At 41.5% G+C, this 17,578-nt stretch overlaps 1 protein-coding gene across 1 annotated transcript; it reads left to right on the top strand.

Annotated features, from left to right (window-relative positions):
* The first annotated feature begins 2,833 nt into the window (after positions 1 to 2,833).
* Positions 2,834 to 10,992, top strand: LOC116439393 (M1-specific T cell receptor beta chain-like). The gene is made up of 5 exons (XM_032098861.1): positions 2,834 to 2,931; positions 6,944 to 7,279; positions 7,658 to 7,675; positions 8,783 to 8,889; positions 10,676 to 10,992. The coding sequence occupies exons 1-5, from the start codon at positions 2,895 to 2,897 to the stop codon at positions 10,700 to 10,702; spliced, it is 525 nt and encodes a 174-aa protein (XP_031954752.1). The 5' UTR covers positions 2,834 to 2,894; the 3' UTR covers positions 10,703 to 10,992.
* Positions 10,993 to 17,578: the final 6,586 nt, after the last annotated feature.

Raw genomic sequence — 17,578 nt, 5'->3', positions numbered from 1 at the left:
CCAGGTGATATTTATGTAAGTCCACTTCTCTACAATTACACTGTGTCTCTTATAATTTTCAAGAGAACCAGATAGTGAGAATGAAGGTGAGGGTTTTAGACAAAAAGAAGGAAAGATGTCCAGGCGCACTAAACAATGGAGGAAGTATGATAAAATTGTGTTGACCTTTTAAAGAAACCAGTAATAGGAAAATTAGGATAAATAAGAAAAAAGAAAAACAAAGACCAAGAAAAGCAAAGGAGGAATGGAAATAAAGACACAACTTAGAGACAGGGTAAAAAGGATACAGTTGAGAAACAGGGAAGAAAATCTAATCTGTAGTGGAGGAGCAAAAGGATCCAGAGTGTGTATCTGTAAAACTGTGTTTGTGGGCACCTTTTCTGTGCAACATAAACTATAAAACTAAAGGATTACTAAACCTGGAGAGTGTTTCTGGTGATCTTTCATCCACTTTGCATCTCATTATTACCTCACACCACAAGTTTAAAAATTGTTAATGCAGAGGAAGCTGACACAGGACTAAATGAAGAACAGAGTCATACATTTTATGTATAAATGTTTCCTGCATACATGTAGGAATAACACAGACCAAGGCAGATGAGTGCTTGTGCAGCTTTGGATGAAGAAGATCTGGAATATTTGAAAACAATAGAAAATTTTTTGTGATTTTCCTAGTAGAATGACCTCGTTTTGAAGGATTTTGTCCTGTGTTTTACAGTCTCTTTTTCATATCAAGTTAGACTCAAATGAAGACATTAAAGACCAATATGAAAAACATGTTTACTGCAGGTACTTGGTTAGGTTGGTAACTATGTGTTGACACTTTGTGAGAGAAGACTGGGCCTCTTATGCTTAAGGGAGGGAGATAAAAGTAGCCTGTTACCTGTTCCCATCAGTTCCCATCCCTTCAGACAGTCTGCAGAAGGAAGGCTTGCTCTTACTCCTAGATGAAGCCTTTTCATAGGAGAGTCACAAGCCCTGGGAGGATGCTCTCAAGCAAGACCAAGCTACCAAGACAGACACCAGCCTGTAGTAAGCAAATTACCCACATTGCAAACCAGTTGCTGTGGGCTTGAAGTTGGTTTGTCATCCTGGGGACAGAAGAGAGAAAGAGTGGAAAGGAAAGCAGCCTGGAACACTGCCAGGACGCTACCAAGTGAAAAATTACTGCATTTAAAGCCAAGCAAGAAAAGAAAAACAAGTGTTAGCTTTTTGAGTATAAGCAAAAATCTTGAGATTATAAATTGAGGGATGATGGATACACTAAGAGGTAATTGGACTATCACATAGAAATGGCAATGGCAAAGGAAGGATGTGGTCTGTGGTTCTCTCATGGTTTAGCCCCAGGCAGGATCAAGCCCCACTCAGCTGCTCGCTCACTTCCCACCAGCAGGACTGGGGAGAGAATTGCAAAAGCACAAGTGAGCAACTCGTGGCTTGAGGTAAAGGCAGTTTAAGAGGCAAAGCAAAAACTCTGCACAGAGGCAAAGCAAAACAAGGAATTCATTCACCACGTCCCATGGGCGGGCAGGTGTTCAGCCATTCCCAGGATGGCAGGACCCCATCACACGTCACGGTGACTTGGGAAGACAAACACCATCACTCCAAATGTCCCTCTCTTCCTTCTTCTTCCCCCTTCTCACCCGTTTCACATACTGAGAATGATGCCACAGGATATGGAATACCCCGTGGATCAGTTGGGATCAGCTGTCCCTGCTGTCCCTCCTGCCAAGTTCTCATGCACCACCAGCCTCCTTGCCAGCATGCTGGTATGAGAAGCAGAAAAGCCCTTGAGTGCTGTGCAAGCATTGCAGCAATAACAAAAACATTTCTATCTTGTCAACAGTGTTTGCAGAACAAGCCCAAAACACAACCCCACCATAGCCACTGTGAAGGAAATTAGGTCTACCACAGTCCGCCTGAACCAGCAGAGGTTCTCATGGCAGTCCTTCCTGGCTGACAAAAACAGGGGGTGGAGCCATGGGTGGGATTGTTTTTGTCCCAGGTTGTATCATTGTGGGGATGGGGGGGCAGGGGGGCCACGATGATACATTTGCCAGGAAGGCTTTACAAAAACCCAGAGGTGCATGAGCCTTGTGGCACAGCATGTGAAGGCAGCTGCAGAGCATCCTGCAGCAGAGCAGACGTGCTCTGCCTTGGTTTCTCTTAACAGACCTTGTATGCTGGGACTTACTTTCATCACCTGAGAACTGCCTTCTCTGGGAAGCAAGCTAGGAAATTCTGGGATATTGAAATTAATTTTCAGCAAACCACATTGACTGCAGATGCACCTAAAGCCCATCAGAGCATGCAAAGCAGGAATTAGTTTTCTGATTAATTTTTCCTGATTTGCCAATGTTTGCAACAGATGACAAAAAGGTTCTTTCTTAATTTGGTACAAGTGTTAGAAAAAGAATTCTACACATGTAGCAGGTATCTCTCAGAGGCACTACATAAAATGTGTTGGGGTTTTCTCTCTTAAATAAGCCTCCAGTATCTGCTGACTGCCTCATGCCTGTGAGAACAAAGGTTGCCTCTAATCCTTGTCCCTACTGTCTCACTGCAGTTCTTCCTAATGGATATCAAGGGTTTGTCTGGGACCAGTCAACAGATTCTTCTGGGCTCTCCTTGTGTGGATTGTTTTAACCTATATAGAAAATTGAATGGGATCCTGAAAGACTATTCAAGACAGCTGGCCTGCCATGGAAAGGAAAACAAAGGGATTTGTTTTAGTTCACTGCCAAAGGCAAATCACCTCAGACAGAGATTGCATGATTTCTGGAATTTCAAATACAGTAGTGATTTCTTAAGCTTCTGCTCATAGTAAACCAGCTCCAGTGCATCCCTTCTCTTAGCTTCTGATACATCACTTTGTCACTGTGTGTAATGCTGATATGCGTTTCGGCAGTGGCACAAAACTTACAGTAATGGGTAAGAAACTTCTGTTTTCTCTTGCAATTCACTTCAAATGCTATGTCTTCCCATTCGAGAATTTCATTATTATCCTCCCTTTCATTATTAAACTGGCATTCTTCTGGTGTGCTAGCCACCCTGTCTACTTCAGAGAATAGAATAAGTTGAGTCCTCTAGGTAGGGACACACCTTTCATTTTGAAGAACTGAATGAATGCATTTTCAGTAAAGAAAAAGCTGCCCATAGAAAGAATTAGGATAAGGAGTGGCATAAATAATGTGCATGACATAAAAAAATGTTTTGTTAATGAGTCAACATGCAAAAATTCTCCAAAAGTATATCTATTCTCTATAACACTGGTTCTGCTGGGGCTATGGATGATTAAGGACAAGTCAGTGAAAAGCTGTTTATCTGTCTGCAAAGAACTGACTTACAGTTCCACTTTGAAGGGGTCTAGAAAACAAAATGAAGATGACACAAGCCTAAATTACCTTGGATCTTCCCAGGGTAAGTTACAGCATGTGTTATCTCAGATAACTGGGAAAACAAGTGTGCTAGCATTTTTGGTTGATAAAACAGGAAGCACAAATAAATACTCAGCTATATAATAGGCAATACAAATGTGTCTCTGCAGCTGTTTAAGTGCTTGTTGTTATAGAAAGTAGCTCTCCAGAGCAGACCCAGTTTCTTTTCACTAAACAGGCTCATACAGAGATCACAAAGGACAATGGCCTTACCATTTCAGAACAGATGCTAAACAGCCACTGGAAAGCAGAGAAAAAGAATATATGATTCATTGCAAAGAGAAGAATCTCTCAGGGAATGTCTGTATATGGGAAATATTTTGTAATATTCTAGTGTGACACCTAGATAAATAGGTAAATATCCTCTAAAGAAATGGTGGAAGCTCCAGCAAGTGATTCACCTAAGCCTGAAGCAAAAGGGCTCTGGACAGGGTATTTCTGATGTTGATCTCACCTGTTCAGACACACAGATTTGCTGGTGTTCCCTTACAGACCTGTTTTTTAGGAGACCTGAGACAAATGTACGTTGTGTTTTTCCTCTTGCTGGTACCACATGAGGGGAGGGTTAGTCCACAGGCTTGGCTCAGAAGACTGGGAGTAGAGGAGAGGTTTTTCTGCAGCTGCAAAACGGTGTGAATAATAATAGACTGTCCTTTGGCAGTGGGACAAAACTTACGGTCATGGGTAAGTCCAAAGTCAGATCTCTGTGATCTATGTGATACTGGTTTAGGGGACAAGAACATTCTTAATTAAAAGCTGAATGATGATAATTTTTCATACAGCCATGAGAGCAGGATTAATGCTTTACTGGTTGCTTATTAAATGAGATGTGCTATTACAGAAGTGTAGGATTTGGAGGCACAAATGTTGAGGTCCTTGTGTCTGCAGCCTTTGTCTTTCATTTTTGGGAACTTCACAAAGGGAGAAGGGAATAAATAATTTTGTTTCCTCCCCTTCTCCAAGAAAACACTATAGAGGTTGGGAATGAAAAACGCTTCTCTGGTCTGCAGGTTTTTGCAGTTCATCTGTGTAATGATCCAAAGCAGCATTTTGGAGGTAGAGTCTGGATTCTCCGGGGTGCTGAATCAGAGAGGGAAAGAGTAATCTTGCTGGCACTTTGCTTGCCTCTCCATAGATGGTTGGCAGGCTGTCTAAAGTTGCTTTGGGGTGCTTGCTTCTGCTAACAATCCTTCTCACAACTTCTACTGCTCAGCAAGGACTGTGTTCTTTTTCTCTCAGCATACTTTTCTCCCGTATTCTTTTTCCTTGTCCCCATTTGCTTTCTCGTTCTTCTCCCATCCCAGCAAAGGATTTAACATCACCTATATCAAGGCAGGTTGGAATCACAGGGCAAAGTTACCTTTTCCATCTGCTACTGCCCCATCTGATAGCAAACTGTAGAAATACTCAGCGGTGCCTGATCCTTTAAACAGTACCATTTTAAGGAACAATGTGGCTGGCAGGAAGAGCATAATGACACTGTGCCTTATAGCCTGACTTTGTACAGCTGTGCAAACCTGCAGCTTAACTTTGGAGTTGGCACTGTGCTCAGAGTTATAGGTAAGGAGTTGTTCTTAACCCAAGTGTTCCGTGAGGGGAACACTTGAAAATTTCCCTTGCATTAATGATATGTAGCATATACACAGATGATTTTAAAATAAAAGTAGCAGGGAAAGATAACAAGAAATTATGAAACTGACCTTGCCATGATGGGAATGGAGGAGCTGTGGTACTTTTCTCTCAGCTGGGTGAAAACTGTATGACAGGGAATGCATGAGCTTATGCATGGAAGTGATCAAGCTTTGTGTCAGTGTCTACCATGAGCAGTGTGGAAGACCAAAACAAAAGGGGCTGCTGATCAGACTTTTCCTTCCAGTTCTTGCTCTTACCAGTCTCCTTATTCCATTTCAAGCATGCTCATTTTCTGGTTTTCTTTGTCTTTCCAGTAGTTTCAGTAGTTTTATCATTCTTTCTTTCTGTCTCCCTTTTTCACCTAACTTCCCTCCTTTTTCTGTTTGTTTGTTTGTTTCTTTCTTTAGTCTTTTAAACCTCTCCTTTTCTTTTGTGTCTTCCTATCTGTTTCCATCTCTTCACTCATTAGCTGTTTAGGCTAGGAGCAGAAGAATCTGTCAGAAATACTTCTGAATAGGAAAAGAAATCCTAATGCCAAGTACTAGAAGGGAGAAGTAGAAGCGATCAAACTCTCTTTGTACCCACTGGAAGGAAAGCAGAGCAGTGCTAAACCTTCTAGGCAGTCCTCTCTATTAACATCTAGGTCATCTAAAGTCTGTACAAGCCCACACAGAGGCAGCCCAGGGATCTTTGCAGAGTGAGCACTGGTGGTCACGATTAAGGCAACATTTGAATGTAAACATGAGGGCTTAGGGGACAAGATCCATGCAAGATATTAATTTCTGCTAATTCTGCTAGCTCTCTTCCTCTGCAAAGGAGAGAGTGATCAGGAAGAACAGCTACAATTTATAGTGCCTTCATACAAAAAAAACCAACCTGGAGTAAAAAATTTTCTCTTTGGCTCCATAGTTTTCTCTGCCTTTCTTTTTCCAGCGGCACTCTACAGATCTCATGGGTTTCTCATGCTAGATGAGCAAAAAAGGCACTCTAAAAGAGTATATGGAAAAACCCTGGCTTTTAGGGTCACTGCTTGGCTTCTGAGTAATTTCTCATTGCTGTCTTGTACATGCTTTTGACTGAAGTCTGTTCTCATTAGTCTTACAAGTAGGTATTAGTCACTTTAAGGCAGGGAACAACTGTTGGTTTGTGAGTGTATAGAATCCTGCATCATTGGGATGAGATTTGGGAGAGTGAGTAGCCTAGGATCAAGGCTTCTTGTACCTAGGATCACCTAAATAATAAATTACATAAAGAGATGTTTAATATTCTTAGAAGTGGATTGCACGTTAAGATAAAAGGCAAAACCTGTCCCTGGCAGATTCATGTTACCTGCTTCAAGTGTTCTTGACTTCAGACAGTGAGAAAGATCAGCTCTTTCCTTCCTTCTTTCCTTCCAAGTCATCTCTTAGATGGGGGGCCAAGTAGGGTATCCCATGACAGTATAATTCTGAACGCTGCAATGACCACCATGTCTTAACTCCATCTCCAGGAATGTACCTCAGCCTACTGAAGAGACTCCTATCTATTAATACAGTATTGCAAATACAGGCCTTACAGCAAAACTGGGGATGTTTCTGCCCACCTGTTTGCTCAGCTCCTTTCCAGCTGTCTATTCTTCTGACAGAGGCAATACAAGAAATTCTTAGGCTTGTGCATTTCTGTGGCCAGACCCTTTATGTTTCTGTGTAACGAGTGAAAACAAATGCTTCCAGTGTCCTGGTGTCTGATATCCAATAGACATTAATTGTCCAATAGACAGCTGTTAAAAGGCCAGGTCTTTCAGGAGTAACAGGGCACAAACTCAGGACCATTTTCAGGGGTTTCTGATTGCATAGAGTGATGGAGGCTCTGGGCCATGTTGCTCTGTGTTTCAGGGAAGAACGATGAAATCATACCTCCAGCTGTGGCCATCTTTTCCCCATCAAAGCAGGAGATCCAGCAGAAGAGCAAGGCCACACTGGTGTGCCTGGCCTCTGGTTTCTACCCTGACCACCTGACTCTGGTCTGGAGGGTGAATGGTGTGAAAAGGACCGAAGGGGTGGGGACAGATGAGTCCTCCACACGGAATGGGAGTACCTACTCACTGACCAGCCGACTGAGGATGCCAGCCTGGGAATGGTTCAACCCTTTGAATCGCTTTGAGTGTGTTGCCAATTTTTTTCAGAATGGAACAACGCAATCAGCGCAAAAATTTATCTATGGCGATGCTGGTGAGTAAAGAAAGACCCCCCCCATGCTGTACAAGATGGAAATCACTAATCAAAAGAGCATGTGCTACGATATGAAACACATCTATATAGAGCTTCCATGCAGGGTGTTGTTATGCAGAAATACATGTCGAAATATGTCAGTATTAGCATGTGTCTCTTCACATTCCTGGGCCTTTGTACCTACATTGCCATTAAACATCTGTAGTTTCCTCAGGCTTTCCACTGACAAATCTCTGTAGTATAGTAAGTTGTACAGTATAATAAACACTTAATAATGTAAAATGAATGAGGCAGTGTTTTGTAAATGGAAATTTCTAAAATCTGTATTCTGTTTGCTTTGAAGAGAAACATGACTTTCAGTTCATTTTTGTCTTTCAGGTTGTGCACTCACAGAAGGTACGTGTGGCTTCTCACATAAAGAGAACTTTGCCTCTTCTCTCAGGCAAATATCAGTGTGCATTTTAATTCCAGCTTTACTGACACTAAGTACAACGGGCGGGAGATATCTGCTGTATGAATAGCTTCTACTTTCTCATCTAAGTGATTTGTATGTGACATTAAAGAAGAAAAAAAAAGAGAAGCAAATTCTTTGGGAGGGCTGTTTGTGCATATTGTATCTAGCTCTGTTTTGGGGTTTATCTCTTCCACATGATTCCATTTTGAAAAAACAGAAGAAATCATGGAATCTTCCTGTAGACTGTAATTTCCTCTTTATCACCTCCTCTGCTCCTAGACACTGACTTCTGTTGGGAATATTCTTGCTCAGCCATGAAAGAAATGATCCCTACTTATCCAAGTGATTTTGACATCAAGATTCAGGATATGACATTCTGAAAATTTCTTGGTGTCAAACTCAGAACACTTCCCGTGACAAGCCACATCCCCCTCCACACTGGTGTCACGTATGGAGGATAGCCATATTGCAAATTACATTTCTCTCCTCTTTGTATACATATTTGCACACTCCTGTTTGTCACCCACTTCTTTAAGGCTTCAGGAATCTTAAGGCTGAACCAAGATTGAGCTGGTATCTCAACAGTACGGCAACCCCTTAAGAGTGAAAAATCAACAAGAATAAAAGTTCTCGAAGTTATTCTGGGCTTTGTAAAACTTCCTTGAGCAGCACTCATAAGGCCACTGACAATAATGAGACAAAATAAAAAATTGGTATCTTTTGATGCAGCCTATTCTGCATTCCTAACAGGAATGTTCAGATGAACAGCCCAGTTTATCAGTAGGTGTGGCAACACCGCACTTTGCTAGCATAAAGCCAATCTCTGTCTTCCCTGGACTTGCTCTCTCTTTTGGTTCTTTGAGTCCCTATGTTCTGTCCCATCCCCTGCTCTCTGGTGTCAACAGAGCCACTCATTCAGCTCGGGTTCCTTTATGTTGCTTAGCTAAAGATTTCAAGGGTTCACATTTGATAAAAGCTCCATTAGATCCAGCATCTCGTGATGATGATGATGATGATAATTGAATACACAAATGGTGCTTGACTTGCAGAGTCGTACTTGCGGTATGGAAATTCTCTGAAGCTCACTTACCTCATCCTCTGTGGCAAAGCCTTGGTCTATGCAGTTTTGGTGAGCGGTCTGGTGTGGACAGCCAAGGTAAGTCCGAGTGCCCCTGGAAGGCTGGGCTTCCTCACTAGTCAAGGAACAGTGGATGCAGGCTAAACCTGCTCTCAGAGGTGTGGTTGTTCTGCATGGGCTCTGCCAGGCTTTGTGCAGCCTGGCTTGAAAAATCACAAGTGGTGGGTTTTCTATTACTGTTTTTCCAGGACTCAAATAAAATCAATGCCATCTAGCAGAGAAATTCCTTCTCACAATCCTCTTTAAACACATGAAAAAGATGAGAATTAAGGACAAATTCTCCAGAAAGTAAATAAGGGAAATATCAGCTGTATCATGCTTTTCCGTAACCATTGTAAAGGGGCTTATGCCTGCAGTGAAAGTAAGAAGCAGTTTTTTTGAGGTGATACAGGGGATAAATCTGATCAAACCTTTACAAGGACCTACAAAAACCAGTGGGATCAATCTGAACAAATGGGATAAATTGAACTAACTGCCGGGAAATGCTTTTTATTAGTAAGTTTTTTCTATGGCTAAAAGATATACCCAGTGAGAGCAGCAAAAGCCTCAGCACTTGTCCCTTTTACAAGCAGAACAGGGAGATGTATTTGAAAAGTGACCTGGTAGAGTTGAGGGCAAGGATGATGACAGTCTCAGGTATAGTTTTGGTTCTTTTGCAAGGATATACTGGACGAGGTAGATTTCTCCTTTTCTGGATCATAGTCATAGAATCACAGAATGGTTCAGGTGAGAAAGAACCTTTAAAGGTCGTCTAGCTCCACCTCCACCCTGAAATGGGCAGGGGCATCTTTTGCTAAACCAGGTTCCTCGAGCCCCATGCAACCAAGCCTTAAACACTTCCAGGGATGGGGTATCCACAACTTTTCTGAGAAACCTGTTCCACTCTCTCACCACTCTCACCTGAACAAATTTCTTCCTTTGATCTGAAGTTACCCCATATTAATTTAAAAGCAGTGCCCTTTGCCCTGTCACTGCAGGCCTTGGTAAAACATCTCTGGTTTTCATAAAAGCCACCCCGCCCCATTTAATGAAAGGCCTCAGGCAGGCCTCTCCAGAGGCTTCTCTTCTCCAGTCTGAAGAGGAGTTGTTGTCTCAGCCTGTCTTCATACACTAGAGCCCTATGGCTATTTTTGTGGGCCTCCTCTGGACCTGCTCTAACATGTCCTTGTGTTCTTGTGCCGGGCCTGCAGAGCTGGCCACGGAACTCCAGGTGCCGTGGTGGGGGTCACCTGAGAGCAGAGCAAAGGGGCAGAATCGCTTGCCCAGGCCTGCCAGCCCCACTGTTTCTGATGTAGGCCCAGATATGGTTGCCCATTTGGGCTGCAAGTACACAAGGCGGGCTGACCTACAACTTTCCATCCACCAGTATCCCAGATTCCTTCTCCAAAGGGCTGCTCTAAAGCCATTCATCCCCTGGTCTGTAGTGATCCTGGTGGTTGCAGTGTTCATGTGGGCCCAGTCTCTAAGTTTGTCCCGGTCCCTCTGGATGTCATCCCTTCCCTCAGACACATCAATGGCCACACAGCTTCATGTCATCTGTGAACTTGCTGAGGGTACACTTGATCCCAGTGTCAATGACACACTGATGAAAGTATTGAATGGTTTTGGTCCCAGTAGAGACCCTTGAGGGAAACCTTTTGTGACTGGTTACCACTTGAACATTGAGCCATTGCTGGTAAATCTTTGGGCAAGGTCACCCAGCCAATTCCTGTATTTGTTTCTGCTGTTTGGTGCTCCTTGATGTTGTTATTATCATTGTTATTTTATTATTCTCATTATTTTACTCCATTTTGTTTTCAATTAGACTGGTGTCAAGTTATCTAGAGAATAAATGAAGAGCCCTCTTCATCACATCAGCAGGAAGACAGCAAGTTCTCAATCTTTCCATAGCAAAGTGTCTATGATTCTAAGAACTTCTGCATATAGTTTTCTTGTGATTGTCTCTTGCCCTCCTGTTCTTCACTTTGTTGTAATCACTGCTGAGTTTTCTCTGTACTTCCATATCATATTGTATCCTATTTTATTGTAACATCTCTTTAAAACTAGCACCTTTGTAATGCTCAGAGGCTGAGAACTCATTTTTAGGAATAAAGTTTTAGCTCCTTTTCCCTTGAAAAAGCATGAGTTGTTGTTTTTAATTTGGTCTTCACTAGTAATGACGTTCTACCATACAATTTTCAGTGATGAATAGCATCTGAAGGAATTCCCTTTAAAGATCATTCACTGATAATCCTTATAGGAATAACTTACCTGTCATGGGAACAGTAGAGACTCATCCAGTACTTACACTGTGTACCAACAAGTGGAGCAGGGCTGCAGGCTTTAGAGGCTTGCCCTCACCAGGGGCTGATTTTGAGCCAAAATAGATGCATAATTCAAAGGTGATAGAGAAGGAAACAGAATTTCAGCCAGATGAGAAGTGACATCCTCTCACATCCTATCAGGAGAGGCATGGCAGCTGCGCTTTCTCTCACCGTTATTTTTTCTTCAGGTGAGCTTGGCGATGGCAGCAGACTCACTGTGGAAATGAAGAAAAATTTGGTGGATAGATTAAAAGTCACCTGACATTTAATGCATTGTTTCAAAAGAATTTGATGACAAATTTGAGAGGAATATGGGATACCTCTTTTTAAGTCGTTAAAGAGAAAAGCTGTATCTTAGTGCTAGAGGACAGATGGGTATAACGCTGAGAAATGGAGTTCTTTTTCCTGCTCTGTGCTTGTCACTACTTTAATCTCCTCATAACACTTCAGAACAGGAGAAAATATCCTATTGAACCAAGAGATTTCTTTGGTGTTATGATTACAGAAATTACTTACGGAGTCTCATGGCTGCTTCAAACAAAAAGGAGAACTGTTTCCTGATTAACACTTTTTACAAAAATGCTTCTAAAGTTCTTACATTCACAGGATGTGAACAACCTAGTCTAGAGAAAGGTGTCCCCTTCTTCTTTGGAGACAAAACCAAAGGAACAGTTCTTGGCAAGTGGGAATTGTGAGAAGGTTGTGCAAGGGGCACATTTCAGGGAGTGTGACAAAGGTAAACAAAGAGAGAAGTCTCTCAATTCTGACGATGGGCTCTTTTCCCAAGATGCCTCATTATTCATATTCTATGACGTTAGAGTAGACTGGAGCACAGCAGAATGGAATATTAAAAAATAATTCTAGCTCAGTCTGAAACACATTAAGATGAATATAAGTCATTAGGACATTTGGTGAAAATGGCTGCATTTATCAAGGCTGTCAGACAAACCCCCAGATCCATTCTCACACACAGACTTTCAGAGTGGTCATGGCAGAACTTGGTCAAAGTGAACAGAGGACAAACTTGGGCATAGGAGTTTTGGAGCAGACAAGCTACATTTGGAAAGAGGGACACAACTAAGCAGTTCTATGGAAGAAAAGAATTTGGTAAGTGACAGAGACTTCCTTTAAGATTCTGGAATAAGAAGAATGTTCCCACACTGAATTCATAGCTCTCAGTTGCTGGAAACTGAGACCAAGCACAGGAGTCCAATCCTGTTCTGTTCCAAGCTTGCTACAAGCCATGTAATTCTCCTGCCCACACACTCCCTCGATTGTAGGAGTGATTGTGCAAAGAGAGCACTTTAAAAGATGGGCAGATACAGATCTGGGCTCATATAATATCTCCTCTTTTTTTTTTCTTTTGGTTTGAAGTATGTTTAAAGGAAAGTTTTTGTCCATGAAGCTCATTTTCAAGAGTGGTTTGTACAGAGGATGTTTGTGATGGGGCTGATGCTTAGGTCCAAGGAGAGCAGCAGAATTCTGTTCTGCACACATTTGTTATCACTCATTCTAACCATACAGGAGACGGCTTTGGACACAGTGAGGTCTTCCAGGTGATATTTATGTAAGTCCACTTCTCTACAATTACACTGTGTCTCTTATAATTTTCAAGAGAACCAGCTAATGAGAATGAAGGGAAGGGTTTTAGACAAAAAGAGGGAAAGAATTCCAGGGAGATACTGCATATGACAATGGAGGAAGTATGATAAGATTGTGTTGACCTTTTAAAGAAAACAGTAAAAAGGAAAATTAGGAAGAGTAAGAAAACAAGAAAATAAAGACCTAAGAAAAGCGATGGGGGAGTGAAAATAAAGACATAACTTAGAGATAGGGAAAAAAGGATACAGTTGAAACATTGTATTGATTGAGGGGTGGGAATCTAATCTGTAGTGGAGGAGCAAAGGGAACCAGAGTGTAAAACTGTGTTTAGGGGCACCTTTTCTGTGCAACATAAATTATAAAACCAAGGGATTACTAAACCTGAAGAGTGTTTCTGGTGATCCTTCATCCACTTTGCATCTCATTATTACCTCACACCACAAGTTAAACCATTGGTAATTCAGTGGTAGCACACACAGGAGTAGATGAAGAACTGAGTCATAGATTTTATGTATAAATGTTTCCCAAATAGACACAGGAATAACACAGACCAAGGTAGGGGAGCACCTGTGGAGCTTTGGAAGCAGAAGATCTGAGAATGCACCAGCAAGGGAAAAGGAGTAGGAAGCATAGAGTGGAGACCCTAAAGGGAATTTCTTTCTAACATAGAGTCAACAGCAGGGGAAAATGTCTCTAAAGGCCTCAGCAGAAAATGGTACCTCAGAATGAGAGCAGGTCGTGTGCCAAAATGTGCTGGAAAATATCTCTTTAAGGCAACAGCAGTTAAATTTTAGCAAAACAGGATGTGGTTTGACATTTACTCAAAAAACCATTTTGATAACGCATCAGCCTCTCTTACCACAACACCACCCCAGCTTCTCAGGACGAGGCACAGGATGTGGCTTTCTATTCACCATTTTACAGTTGGACAGAAAAAGTGACACATAAATGGTCTCATGAAAGCTGTTGGGTGTTTTGCCTCAAGTTATCACACAATCTTCTTGCTCCTCAAGTCTGCAGATGGGTCCTGCATGTGCAGCTGCTCTTTCTGTTGTGCAACATAAAAAAAATTAAAAGATTTGAGGGTTTGGGGGAGTTGTTTGCTTTTACAAATTAAAAAAACCCTAATGGCTTTTCTAGGCATCTCAAATCAGCAAAGCAAGACAATAAAAATCACAGACTTGTAGAAAAATTATGATGGGAGGGGACTTCTGGAGGTGTCTCAATCCAAATTCCTGTTCAAAACAGGGCTAACTTCAGTGCTCCAACTCATGTTGCTCAGAGCTTTGTCCAGATGATTTCTGAATATTTCAAGGACAGAGATTTGATAAGATCTCCGAGAATCCTGTTCCAGTGCTGAAGCATCATCAAGAGAAAGTATTTTTTTTATGTCTAATCAGAATTTATCTTGCTGTGGCTTGTTCCCACTTGATTCCACTGTGCCCCTCTAAGACTACAACACTGTTTAGGCAGTTGGAGTCATGCAATTATTCATCTTTTAGCCTTCTCTCCATGATGAACAAAATCAGTTCCCTCAACCTCTCTTATGTTTCTGCTCCAGTGCCTTCATCATCTAGGTGACTGACTCTCTGCTTCACCCTACCATTTTTGGTATCTCCGTTGCCCTGGGGCTGGGGCTGGGGCAGGCATGTGTATGGACTAGAGAGGTGGCATTCCAGATGTAGTCTCAGGAGTGCTTCAACATGCTAACTACACCCTTGCTAATGCAACCAAAAATGCAACTAGCCTTCAGTGCTGAAAGGGCTTGCTGCCTATCCACGTTCAATTACTTTTCTGCAAAGTCGTTCTCCTAGCCATTCAGCTGATATTTAAAGGACTCACATAAAGGCTCTTTCACCTCTTCTCCAGGGATGTGCCTGTAATCCAATAATTCCCTTCCCAATGAAGAAACACTGCACAATAATCCCAAATTGAAATTTTCCCTTGGAGATCAGTATGGTTATCCTGCATGTGTTGTAATACTCTTTTGCCCTACAACACTTACAATATAATCTGACATAATTCAGACTGGGATAAGAATAATTTCACAGTGTGGATGCTATGTCTACTTATGGAATGTTCCCATTCTACATCCTGTATTTAAAGCTTTCCAAAATGGAAACACATTATTATTATTATTAATTTCAGAACTAGCACATTATGCAGGTGACTTTTATACATCACAAGAACCTTGCTTAGTGCTTTTTTGGTTTAGAGCAATTTAAGACAATTTGTTATATTATCATCGTGAAAGGCTTACACCAAAGAGTATCTCAGGCTATGACTAATCCCACTGCATCAATTACACTGCCTGGGAGAATGGTGGTGATGGAAAGACACTGGAAAATCTTTTTGTTTGACACACAAGAGTCTTCATACCAAACCAGAAATATCCTGTCAGGGAGAGGTTATGTAGTAAATAAATTTACATTCACATCCTGTTTGTTCATCCCTCTATATTTTTGTCTTCAAAATATGGATGCTCTCTGAAGCAGTGTTCATATCAGGACTTAGCTCACAGTCAGAAACCCACAAGACCTTGAGAAACATTGCAAAGTTGCCTTGGATAAAAAAAGCCCTCAGAACTCAGCCATAGAGAGAAGGAATAAACCAGATTAGTACTGATTGTTGCTGCTTATTGAGTTGAGAGAGAGGTAGATAGATAGATAGATAGACAGATAGATAGATAGATAGATGTGATGCACAGTGGCATGGGAATCACTATGCAGCCAGAAATAAACTCCATAGTCAGAACGATTTCTGAACAAATGAAAACCTACATGTTATTTTTTCTTGAATGTGAATTCATTCTAAGGTGCATACTACTTTGACTACCTCCCATTCCACTTCATACCCTCCATACACATATAACTTTTCAGGATTTTTTCTATGCACTTGTAGGTCATGGCAATGACTCTTCTCAATCCAATCTGTTGCATATTAGTTCTGTTCAGATTCTATTCCTGCATCATCTTTTGTTCAGACTCCTTTTCATCACTGCTGTCAATGGTAATTCTGGACTTTCTTGTGATTAGGGTAACCTTTCCAAGCACAATAAAAACCACTGTGGTTCAGGAAAGAGTAAGAGTGCACATAGGAGTCACGATCTCTAAAGTATTTCAGACTTGTATATGTCAAGCAACTGTTCTGTGTCAGGCAAGAAAATGTCTTAGAGGACAATAACTTGTGGCTGTGTAGGCTAGAATTTACATTTACTTTATTTTATGTCTGCATTTGGTTAACCATTGTTATTGATTGTCCTGATGAGATGGAGGATAAATGGCTGACCAGGAAAGAGGAGCTCAGCATTAACCTGCACTTCAAATACCTATTTTGCCTAGGTCTTATTTCTACCTATTCTTGTTCCCCCTTCTCGGTAACATCTGGTTTGTGAGTAGGTGATTGCCCTACGCACCCTTTTCCTATGCTGAAAGTGTCTCCCTTCGGAGGGAAGGTGCTGAAAGGGGAGAGGTTTATGTAAAGAAAGCAAGTGACTTTGAAGTGTTGTGTCCAAACTACTGGCACAGAAATAGATGCCTGAGTGGTTCAACTTCACAGACAAAATATCCAAATAGAATTCTTCAGTCCTTGGCCGGTTTGCTTGGAATCCAGCGCGAACGTCACCCTCTTGCTTTTGATTTGCTCCATAGGAAGAATAAATCAATTGCATTCCGTTTCCTGGCTGCTGCAGATACCAGTACATAGAAGAGTGACCATTATTTTGACTGCATTTCAGAGTAGCTTTCTCATCTTCTCTCACCACAAGACTTGGGGTTTGGGTGATTTCAGCTCCTGTAAGACAAAACAAAACAAAAACACAGTAAAACAAGTAAGCCACATTCTCCCAGCAGCAGAGCAGGTATTATGGCTCTACTGATTCCTTACTTGTTCCAAAGAAGTACATGGCCACACACAGAGCTGTCCACATCCTCATTTCTGCCTTGGTAGTCAGTGAACCTACCCTACATGGGACTTATATAGGTCTGTTTCACCTGCTTCCCTTAAACCAATAGCAGATAGCTCTGTAACAGCTACATCTATGCTGAAAAACAAGCTCCTTCCTGCAAGATTTCAAGCAAACACTTTATTTGAAGTGCATGTGTTGAAAACACACACAAAGTTTCAAACTGACTCATCTGGAAGCTTTTCGTACTCTACCAGACAGGATGTTGTCATGTGTGACAACTGAGGTTTTATTTACCCTTGCATGTCTTATTTCACCTTTTGATATTTTGTTTCCAGAATAAACCAGAAAATGTTTAGTGTAACAAAATAAAGTGGTATTATTTTGTATTGGTAACTGCTGGATTTTTTCTTTCTGGAAAAACACAATACCTATGCTTAGACTTTATTTTTCTTCCTTTTCCACCTGTTAGGATAAGCATGCATGATATTATTTTGTAAGAGTTTTACATGGGAGCTTGTTGCAGCCTTAGCACACAGCAAAAATGAAGGAAAATTGGGTTATTCCTGAAGCAAATATCTAACAACTTCTTGTCCAGAAGTACCTGTACTAATTGTAAGTGCATCTTGCAGGATCCAGAGTGATACCACTGATTCTGACACAACCTTTTAACCTGTGTTAAGAAGAGTGATTGCTGTCCTACCATGGTATTTTGGAAGCACAGAGGGAACCATCACAGCACTCACATTTGCCATTTATAGCTTTGAAGTGTGGCCCCAGGGGCCAGTGCTCATATCAAGCAATACAGGATCTGTGCTACTGGAACTATTCTTTCTTATTTAAGTGAAAGGGTACCATCTGGCGGAGTGAGGGCGTATTTACTGTGATCCTTAGAGGA

This window comes from Corvus moneduloides, chromosome 2 (genome assembly GCF_009650955.1).
Source record: "Corvus moneduloides isolate bCorMon1 chromosome 2, bCorMon1.pri, whole genome shotgun sequence".
Classification (NCBI taxonomy): domain Eukaryota; kingdom Metazoa; phylum Chordata; class Aves; order Passeriformes; family Corvidae; genus Corvus; species Corvus moneduloides.
The sequence above is the reverse complement of the archived record's forward strand: the minus strand, read 5'-3'. Positions and strand labels throughout refer to the sequence as shown.

What these genes read in the sequence shown, in the direction of transcription:
- LOC116439393 (XM_032098861.1), top strand. Translation starts at nt 2,895, where the DNA reads ATGCGTTTCGGCAGTGGCACAAAACTTACAGTAATGG. An exon ending in CACAAAACTTACAGTAATGG is followed by an intron (nt 2,932 to 6,943) that starts GTAAGAAACTTC and finishes TCTGTGTTTCAG; the next exon opens with GGAAGAACGATGAAATCATA. An exon ending in GTCTGGTGTGGACAGCCAAG is followed by an intron (nt 8,890 to 10,675) that starts GTAAGTCCGAGT and finishes GTTTTCAATTAG; the next exon opens with ACTGGTGTCAAGTTATCTAG.